At 40.3% G+C, this 10810-nt stretch overlaps 1 protein-coding gene across 1 annotated transcript in view; it reads right to left on the bottom strand.

Moving 5' to 3' along the window:
• The window catches only part of COPS2 (COP9 signalosome subunit 2), a 44348-nt gene extending 39371 nt beyond the window's left edge, over positions 1 to 4977 (bottom strand). The window contains exon 1 of the mRNA XM_042783694.1: positions 4693 to 4977. Coding sequence (XP_042639628.1) covers positions 4693 to 4977 — 285 coding nt within the window. The remainder of the gene's footprint in view (positions 1 to 4692) is intronic.
• Positions 4978 to 10810: the final 5833 nt, after the last annotated feature.

Raw genomic sequence — 10810 nt, 5'->3', positions numbered from 1 at the left:
GATGTGTTGATTAGCACTTGTGCCCGGAATGCAAAATTTGGAAATGAAAAAGAATTAATGGTACTTGGAAAATATGGCCTTGGTGATAGAAATGACAATGGAGATCACATGACAGAATTTTGCCAAGACCAATGACTTACTGATTGCAAATACCTTTTTTCAACAAAATGGCGGCTATACACATGGACTTCACCAGATGGGGTAAACAGGAATCAGATCGACTACATCTGTGAAAAGAGGCCATGGAGAAGCTCAGTATCTTCAGCCAAAACAAGGCCAGGAGCTGACTATGCAAGAGACCATCAACTGCTCATATGCAAGTTCAAGATGAAGCTGAAGACAATTAAAAGAGGTTCACGAGACCCAAAATATGACCTTGATCATATCCCTCCTGAATTTAAAGACCATCTAAAGAATAAGTTTGATGCATTAAACACCAATGACTGAAAATCAGAGGAACTGTGGGATGATATCAAGAACATCATCCATGAAGAAAGCAAAAGGTCATTAAAAAGACAGGAAAGGAAGACAAGACCAAAATGGATGTCAGAAGAGACTCTGAAACTTGCTCTTGAATGGAGAGTAGCTAAAGCAAATGGAAGAATTGACATGGTAAAAGACCTGAAAAGAAGATTTCAAAGAGCAGCTCGAGAAGACAAAAATCAATTAATATAAGGAAATATGCACAGACCTGGAGTTAGAAAACCAAAAGGAAAGAACACACTCAGCATTTCTCAAGCTGAAAGAATTGAAGAAAAAAATTCAAGCCTCAAGTTGCAATATTGAAAGATTCTATAGTCAAAATAATGAATGATGCAGTAAACATCAAAAGAAGATGGAAAGAATACAGAGTCACTACACCCAAAAGAATTGGTTGATGTACATCCATTTCAAGAGGTGCATATGATCAAGAACCAATGGCACTGAAGGAAGAAGTTGAAGCTGTACTGAAGGAATTGGTGAAAAACAAGGCTGCAGGAATGGATGGAATACCCACTGAGTTATTTCAATAAACAGCTGCCATGCTGAAGGCACTCACTCGTCTATGCCAAGATATCTGGAAGACCACTACCTGGCCAACTGACTGCAAAAGATCCATGTTTGCACCCATTGCAAAGAAAGGTGATCCCACAGAATGTGGAAATTATTGAACAATATCATTAACATCACATGCAAGTAAGGTCCTGCTGAAGATAACTCAAAAACGGTTGCAGCAGAGAACTTCCAGAAACGCAAGCTGGATTCAGAAGAGGATGTGGACATCACTGATGTCAAATGGATCTTGGCTGAAAGCAAAGAATACCAGAAAGATGTTTACTTGTGCTTTATTGACTATGCAAAAGCACTGGACTGTGTGGATCATAACAAAATACAGCTAACACTGACAAGAATGGGAATTCCATTCACTGTGCTCACGAGGAACCTGTACATAGACCAGGAAGGTGTCATTTGAACAGAACAAGGGGATACTGCATGGTTTAAAATCAGGAAGGGAGTGTGTCAGGGTTGTATCCTTTCATCATATTTATTCAATTTATATGCTGAGCAAATTATCTGAGAAGCTGGACTGTATGAAAAGCATGGCATCAGGACTGGAGTAAGACTCATTAACAACCTGCAATATGCAGACAACACAACTCTGCTTGCTGAAACTGAGGATGACTTGAAGAACTTACTGATGAAGATTAAAGATTACAGTCTTCAGTATGGATTACAGCTTAACATAAAGAAAATTAAAACTCTTACAGCTGGACCAATAAGCAGCATCATGATAAACAGATAAAAAATTGAAATTGTCAAGCATTTCATATTACTTGGTTCCACAATCAATACCAATGGAAGCAGTAGTCAAGAAATCAGATGACGTCTTGCACTGGGCAAATCTGCTGCAAAAGACCTTTTAAAGTGCTAAAGAGCACAGATGTCTCTTTGAAGACTAAGGTGCATCAAACCCAAGCCATGGTATTTTCAATTGCCTCATATGCATGTGAAAGCTGGACAATGAATAAGGAAGACCTAAGAAGAATTGAGGGAGCTCTGGTAGCATAATGGCTAAGACACTTGCCTGCTAACCAGACGGTTGGCGGTTCAAACCCACCAGCCACTCCTCGGAAGGAAGGTTGGGCAATCCTACTTCTGTAGTGATACTGCCTCGGAAACCCAAGGAGGGGTCGCTATGAGTCGGGTTTGACTCGACGGCACATAACAACAACAACAACAAGAATTGATGCTTTTGAGTTGTGGTGTTGGCTAAGAATACTGAAAGTGCTATAGACTGCCAAAAGAACTAACAAATCTCTCCTGGAAAAACTACAGCTAGAATGCTCCTTGGAGAATGCTCCTCACCTACTTTGTTATGTTGTCAGAAGGGGTCATTCCTTGGAGAAAGACATCATGCTTGGCAAAGTGGAGGGGCAATGAAAAACAGGAAGGCCCTCAACGAGATGAACTGACACAGTGGCTACAAGGATGGGCTCAATTATAGCAAGGACTGTGAGGCTGGCACGGGACCAGGCAGACTTTTGTTCTGTTATACACAGGGTCACTGTGAGTCAGAGACGACTCAATGGCACCCAACAACCACCACCACCACCTATGAAATAATGCAATATACCTTTTTGAAAACTTACCAGAACTTATTTTCCAAATCAGTATTTTTCCATGAAGAGTAACTTGAGTGGGCAATAAAATTATTCCAATAATACTGCTGTGTATTATTTATAATACTTTTGAATTCTCAAGAAAACCAATTTCTTTAGAGTCATGTATTTATCCAATTTGAAGGCCCAATTTAATTATCAAACATGACTGAATATATTTTTCAACTGAACCTACCCAAAGGACAAAGCCTTGCTACAGCTTTAGTTGTTAAATAAACAAAACAAACCAAGCTGCACATTATCTGTAACAGAAAAAGACTGAAAACAGGCCAAGTGCATGTCAATAGAGAACTGGTTAAAAAAAGTATTGTATACTGACACATCAATGCAGTTATAAAAAGCAATGAGTAAACTCTTTGAATATTTATATAATCACCTGCATGATAAATTTAAAAACAAAGTATGTTGTTGTTATTTGCCGTCGTTTTTAGCCAAACAAAAGACATATATATAATATGCTACATTCTGGTAAAAAAAAAAAAAAAGGTTGTCACGTGTCATTGAGTTGGACCCGACTCATAGCAACCCCTCCTTGGGTTTCCGAGGCAGTATCACTTTAGAAGTAGATTGCCCAATCTTTCTTCTGAGGAGTGGCTGGTGGGTTTGAATTGCCAGCCTTCTGGTTAGCAGTCAAGTGCCTTAGCCATTACGTTACCAGAGCTCATTACCTATTTAAAACTCTAGTTTAAACATGCTTCAGGTTCTGAAAACAATTGTGCTTAAATTTTTTTGAACACTATTACTGTTGACCTTCCAAGACCAAATTAAAGTAACATTTTCATTCATCATTTGTACACTGCAGCTCTCTCTTGCCTCCAGCTATAAAAACATAGGTTTACTGCTTGAAGGAAATAAATTTTAAAAATAAAATAAAAATCATTCATAATTTATTTCTAGACTTTTTTGTGTACATTTTCCATCCAATAAAACTGGAGCAATAAGGATGATAGAGCCTTTATTTTTCAACTTAAATTTATAGTAGATATGTATTTATTGTGTACAGCTTTGGTGATTCACTCCTCCCTTCTATGTGGTCCTGGTCAGGGTCTTCATTACCCCCTCACTGAGGAGCAACCCATCTCCCTCTCCACCACCACGAGTGGTTCACAGAAAGGTACACATAAGTTGGGTCAATAAAAGTTCTTCCTGGGATTTCCCTGTTAGAGCTAATACTCTCTTGTCTTTGGGGTTTTGATACTTGGATGATGCCTCTTTAAAGCAGAAGGCAATTAGGCCAACACAGTGAATAAAGGAGCCTAAGGAGAAGAGGCACCGAAAAAGCCCCAACATCATCATCTGATACTTCCTAGGTATGTGAGCAAATACATTCTTTATTTAGTTTCCAGTCTGATTTGTATTTCTGTAACTTATAGCCAAGAGTCCTGACTGATATAATTCATCAACAGTAGCTTTTATGTCACTGAATATTCTAAAGACTATTTCACATGGATATACCATAATTTATCTAATCATTCCCCTGATTAGTATTCCTCCACTATTTGTTATTTTAGGTTTCCAATTATTTACAATTATAAAAAATAACTGAGATGAACATCTCAGATGACTATTTTTAAGTAGACAATGCTCAATTGGAAACATCCTATTTCTTAAAAAGCCTCAACTGTACAAATTTCATCTTAATGAAGACTACATGTAAAATTCCAAATGTGTGTGCAGCATAGAAAACACTGGCCCAGACCATAAAAAAAAATATTTGAAAATCTCTTCTTGAAGATCCCCGGCATTTTGGTTATCAAGCTATAATCTCAAATGAAAATACTGTACACCTACTCCTCACTTACTGACATGGTTAGATTCCAAAGACTAGGTAGTTATGTGAGAGTCTGGTCATGCCCCATCTTTGGCACTGATGTACCTATCATTACTCACTGCTCACTAGATGGCCCCTGGTGCATCTATGGGAGGATGCATGTGGTACACTGTGGGGGGGAGGGCCTGGGCCCTCCCACCTCTGGAGACTAGGGGTGGTGGTCAGGGATTGTCCCCTATCTCCAAAGCAGCAGGACCTCACCATCACCTGGCTGCAGTCCACACCTCTGTGCAGACCCCATTCCTCATTTCTCACTCCACCAGACCTGGAGACGCGCATCGGTGGCAGGTGCTTCCTGGGCCTGTGGGCTGGTGAAGCCCAGTCACCTGGACCCAGCTGTGGAGGTGACAGAGGCCTCTTTGGAAGAAGGGATTTCCAAGTCCCTTGCCCAACTCCTGAGGCCCAGGCTTCTGCCACTTCCTCCTCCACTTGTCTTCTCTGCTTTAACCAGGTAACACGAACTGAATGGAACTGCTGGTGGCCCATGTGGCCTCACTCCCTCTCACAAACTTTGTGCCCCTCCACCTGATCTTTGTTAATATGCAAAAGAGTCAGACACTTGATTTTTCACGATTTTCATAAATGTGTAATATCAGATAACGAGATAGTAGGTCAGTAGTAGGTATGTTGTTGTTGTTGTTGTTATGTGCCGTTGAGTCGGCCCCGACTCATAGCGACCCCTCCTTGGGTTTCCGAGGCAGTATCACTACGGAAGTAGGACTGCCCAACCTTCCTTTCGAGGAGTGGCTGATGGATTTGAACCGCCAGCCATCTGGTTAGGCAAGTATCTTAGCCACTATGCTAACAGAGCTCCCAGTAGTAGGTATATGACCTCCAAACTGCTTATATACACATGTGAGTAACAAGGTACAATCTTTACACAAAATATACAAATGCCTAAAGGATTTTCTTTGCCTTGTCCCATATTATTTCATATACCGCTTCTTTTTCAAATGAGCTTACTATTTTATATTAACATTGACTCAAAAATCTTTCTTAAAATTGAAGCATCATTTTTCAATTGCTAAACCATATTCTACGGTTATTCTTAACATGGAAAACAAAGTTCACATCATTTCTCTACTGATCTTGTTTAAATGGTGACAAATTAGAGATTTATGTAAGATACCTTGTAGCTACGATCAGAGACTAATCTCCCCCCCCCCAAAAAAAGTAGAGAAAGAAATAAGCATAATGTGAGGGCACTGTTGTTGTTGTTATGTGCTGTCAAGTCAGACCCGACTCAGAGCGACCCCTCCTTGGGTTTGCGAGGGCATTAAATTAGTATTTATTAAGACAAGAAAAACAGTATTAGTATCCATTCAGTAACCCCACCTATGAGCTTGATTACAGAAATATAATGGGGCTCAGATTTGGATTATGTATTTAACCAAGCAGAGTTATTATTTCTTTTGGACAATTTTTTCCCTTGTAATACTATAGAATAATTTTACCCCAATACACAATGTTCTACCTATAATACCAGTTGCCATGGAATTGATTAGAATTCATGGCAACCCCATGAATGTCAGAGTAGAACTGTGTTCCACAGGGTTTTCAATGGTATTTTTCAGAAGCAGATCTCCAGGTCTTTCTTTTGAGACACATTTAGGTGAACTTGAACCTCCAACCTTTGGGTTAGTAGCTAAGCATGTTAACTGTTAGCATCATCCAGTGACTCTCTTTGTTGAAGGGATTCCCAAACCTACTAAAGAATAATCTTTTATATGATGTCACTCTTAAATTCTTTCTAAAAAGATTAACAGAAGCACTAAGCAACTTCATACTAGAATGGCTGCACTGTGGAATGACAATACAGTTAACTTATCAATGGCCTAGTGAACTTAAAGAATGGTCCTAAAATTATTATTTTCAGAACAGCAAAAAAATCTATAAATCTGTAAATTTAACCACTGGATTAAATGCATTTACCAGTACTACCTCCCACTTCTCCATTCACTGTGATATAGATTACTATGCTTAGAAAATACCTGCTTCCGTAACTAATAAAAATAAAACACTTTAGGAATCAGAGTTTAAGTATACTGAATTTCTCCCACATTTGTTTCCGTTCCTTCTTCTATTAAATCTGTTTTCCTTCTCTTTAGATATTGGGCACAAATCATTATCTATTTTTTTGGGGGGGAGGTGATAAAAACTGTATAGTTTTAGAAATAGATTTTTACTTTTCTAGGTGGTATCCTAATTACTTATTTCCACTAGATTGGGCAAGGGCAAAAGTGATCTAGGGTATTAGAATTTATCAATAAAGATATGCTGAATATCCATGCAATCAGAAACACTCATGACTCTAGTTAGTATTTCGACTAAAATGAGGTGATGACAAATTTTCCAACAAATAATACATTAAAAAAAAAAGTCTCACCAAGATAGTAAGTCAATTCTATTGTTGTTGTTGTTATGTGCCGTCGAGTCGGCCCCGACCCCTCCTTGGGTTTCCGCGGCAGTATCACTACGGAAGTAGGATTGCCCAACCTTCCTTCCGAGGAGTGGCTGGTGGGTTTGAACCGCCAGCCGTCTGGTTAGCAGGCAAGTGTCTTAGCCACTATGCTACCAGAGCTCCCAGTCAATTCTATATACTTTTTAAATTCTAAGAAGCAGATAAAATATAAAAAACAATAAAAACAACAAGCTTCTCTTGTCATGTAAGCATGACAATGGTAGCCAGCCCCTCGTAACACCCCCGCCCCCATGGCGTAGTGCCTAAGGCATTTGACTGTTAACCAGAAGGCTAGTGGTTCAAACCCACCAGCCACTCCTTGGAAGGAAGGTTGGGCCACCTACTTCCGTGGTCATATAGCCTCAGAAACCCAAGGAGGGGTGGCTATGAGTTGCATGCGACTGGATGGCAATGAGTTTTGTTTTGTTTTTTAAATAACAATGATTTAAGGGAATTGGTTAAGGAAGTCAAATATAAACTACTGATTACATTTCATGACACTAAAGGAGTTTAGGAGCTATGGTAGGGTAGTGCCTAAGGTATTTGACTGCTAACCAGATGGCTGGCAGTTCAAACTCACCAGCCACCCCTCATTTGGGCAATCTACTTCCTTAGTGATACTGCCTCAGAAACCCAAGGAGGGGTCACTATGAGTTGGTCCCATTTGATGGCAAATAACAACAAAATAACAAAGGAGTTTAATTGTTATTATCAAAAACCAAATCTACTACCATTGTGTTGATTCCGCAATGACCTAAAGGGCACAGCAGAACTGCCTCATTGGGTTTCAAAAGCTGTAAATCTTTTCTCCTGCAAAGTGGCTGGTGGGTTCAAACCACAGACTTTTTGGTTAGCAGTGCAATGCTTCAACCACAGTGATACCAGAACTTTTTAACTGTTGTTAGGTGAAGTATAAAAGTTTTCACTATTTGACACAGGGCTGGGAATCCAGAATGGTGTCTATGTTAGAGTATGACACAGGCACATACTACATATTTAACTGAATCCTGAAAAATATTTCATTTAATTTTGTAACACTATAAAATCTTACTTTTTTAGCTTAAGTATATAAAATAAGCTTCAACTTTGTTATATTGCACATACAGTTTAGGCCCTAAAAAGGTGAAGAAAAGCAGCCAAATTTAAACATGCATGTTTAATTAAACTTCTTGCAAAAATTGAGTACTTCACAGGACAGTAAGATTCCTACTGTTATTCTTACATGCATTGTTAATGACAATGGTCAAGCTAACCACAGAGCTAATATGTCATGTATTCAATAAACTATAGGTAACAGATGAGCAGAAACATTTAAAATGCAAGCTAAATAAAACAATATTTGAAAGAAGCACTTCATTGGTTACAAAAACACCTGTAATATCAATAAATACATAAACAAACAAAAATATGTATGATGATAATACAAGTAACACATTCTACTTATAACTTGGTTGGTTTGCACAAATTAAAATGTAATGCAGAAATCATAACCATTAGCAAAACTCTACATTTAACTTCTATGACTTTTAAGTATTAACAAGGATTTCCCTCTCCCTTTTGCAAAGTGTCTCCTTTTTTAAAATGGAATGATTAACTAGAAATGATTTATGGATTACCTCTCTACAAAGAAGTTATACACTAATTCAAAACAATATATTAATTCTTGAGAATCTCTGGCAGTATAAAAGGCCTCAAAACAAATAAACAAAACAAAGCTGACGATAATTCTTGGAACATAATTTTTCTTACTTTCAGTCTTTTTGAATAGCAATCTGAAACGTTTGTAATTATTTTTTAAAACCTGTAAATCTGTTCATGAGTTCAAACTTGAATCTTTGCAAATCACCAGTCAGCTAGATAAATTGTTAATTTCTATGCTCTTGAAGTTTTTACCTTTGAATAAAGGGAAACTTCTTAGTCAAGGTAAAAGCCATTGATTGGGTCAATCCTCTTATCTACCCCCTCCAGGAAAAACAAAATTAGCAAAACCACCTTCCCAGCTTTTCTCTTTAAAGATTAGAACAAGTAGTTCATCTATTTTTCTTTTCTTTTTGTCAGCTCTCCTTGCCCTATGGAGCCCTGGTGGCGCAGTGGTTAAGTGCTCGGCTGCCAACCGAAAGGTCAGCAGCTGGAACCCACCAGCTGCTCTGCAGAAGAAAGATAAGGCAGTTTGCTTACACAACCATTTACAGCCTTGGAAACTCTATGGGGCAATTCTACTGTCTTGTTCTACATACATTTGGAATCGAGTGGAGGGCAAAGCATTTTTTGGTTTGTTCTTGCTCTGAACTCTCCATGGCACCTTTAGCCCAAACCAAGCCTAGCTCTCACCAAGACTACTAAAGCCATGTCTCCAAAAGACGCACAAGTGGCGTTTCGAGTCAAGTCTGGGAGCAGTAAGGCCCCCTCAGTTTTGAGATCCTTCTCCCAGAATCTTGCATTCGCTTAGTTCAAGTGTGAAGAAGAGGGACCCGCAAGGTTGGACTCGAAAGGGCCATGCCGGGGCCTAGACCGCTGCACGTTCCCCGAAGCGACTCGCACCGGGTCAAGAGAGATAGGGGGCACAGAGAACCGGACACCCAAGGCCAAGGACGTCCAGATAAACTCGGGAGACGTTTGGACTTGGAGCGCAACGCCCGGGACCACCTACGCTGCCTCCTTTACCCTCCCCTCCCCCATGCTGGATAAGGAGGGCCCGGGCCCGGTAAGGGAAGGGGGAGGAGGTAAACCCGTCCTGTCACTGCACCGGGAGAAGCTGGAAGGAGCATATGCTCTACGGAGAGAGGCTGCAGCCGCCACCTGCCCCGGCCCCGAAAGTCAGACACCACCTCCACCCCCACAGTTCGGTTTCCTGCGCCTCACCAGGTCGTAGTCCTCCTCATCATCGCACATGAAATCATCCTCCATGTCAGACATCTTGGCCGGGAGGGGGGAGGGGGAGGAGAAATTGGAGACAACCTCCTCCCACAATCCTCTGCGGCGCACTCCCGGCTTCTCCTTGCCTTCCCGTCGCACTTAGTAGAGCTAATTGTTTCCTCCCGGAACAAATGTGTTCCACCTTAAGAGGAATCGCTACGACGCCAAAAGACAGTGCACCGTCCCCTGTTTCTGAGAGACGGTTGGTGCCTTAGCAACTTAACCTAGCAACTGGGAAATCGTGAGGCCTAAGCTGGTGCTGCGGGTCGATTTTCAGGGGCCTTGGAAACCTGGCGCTCACATAGAGCAGTTTCCAGCCTCCCACTCAAGAGAACAGTCTCATCCTTTACCTGGGGCACTGGAACCATCTTCTGCTAGGGAAAGTGAGGGACAGCCCAGGACCAGAAGCGGAGGAAAAGCTGACATGCCTGTACTATATGACAGGTAGTATTATCTCTGCCATTATCTATATATATTTAACCCACACACTGCGGTATGTGTTCCTTTAATGTTTGGAGACCCTTTTAGCAACACATTTTACATGTAAGCTTTGTTATATTTGTAGTTGGTGAAACGGTTCTGTGGATATTTTTAAGTATTAAATAAAGTAAGCATCAGGGCGAGGCGCTTAAAGTATTAATTCAGTTTTTCAGCGAATTGTAAACTGACCCTTAATGCTCTTGGGATCGAAATTTTAAGGTACCAATTAACGATCGCTTTTTAAAAGAATGCATTATTGTTACACAAAATCATTAGCAGAAGTTGAAATAAAGGAACAAAACCTGCTTTTCAAACATTTTCTGTATAAATTTCCAGTTCTGTCCACATGAATCCATAAATACTATATGTTGTTGTTGTTGTTATGTGCCGTCGAGTCGGCCCCGACTCATAGCGACCCCTCCTTGGGTTTCCAAGGCAGTATCACTACGGAAGTAGGATTGC

Source organism: Orycteropus afer, unplaced genomic scaffold (genome assembly GCF_000298275.1).
Source record: "Orycteropus afer afer isolate SDZICR_OR568_19922 unplaced genomic scaffold, OryAfe1.0 scaffold00026, whole genome shotgun sequence".
Taxonomy (NCBI): domain Eukaryota; kingdom Metazoa; phylum Chordata; class Mammalia; order Tubulidentata; family Orycteropodidae; genus Orycteropus; species Orycteropus afer.
The sequence above is the reverse complement of the archived record's forward strand: the minus strand, read 5'-3'. Positions and strand labels throughout refer to the sequence as shown.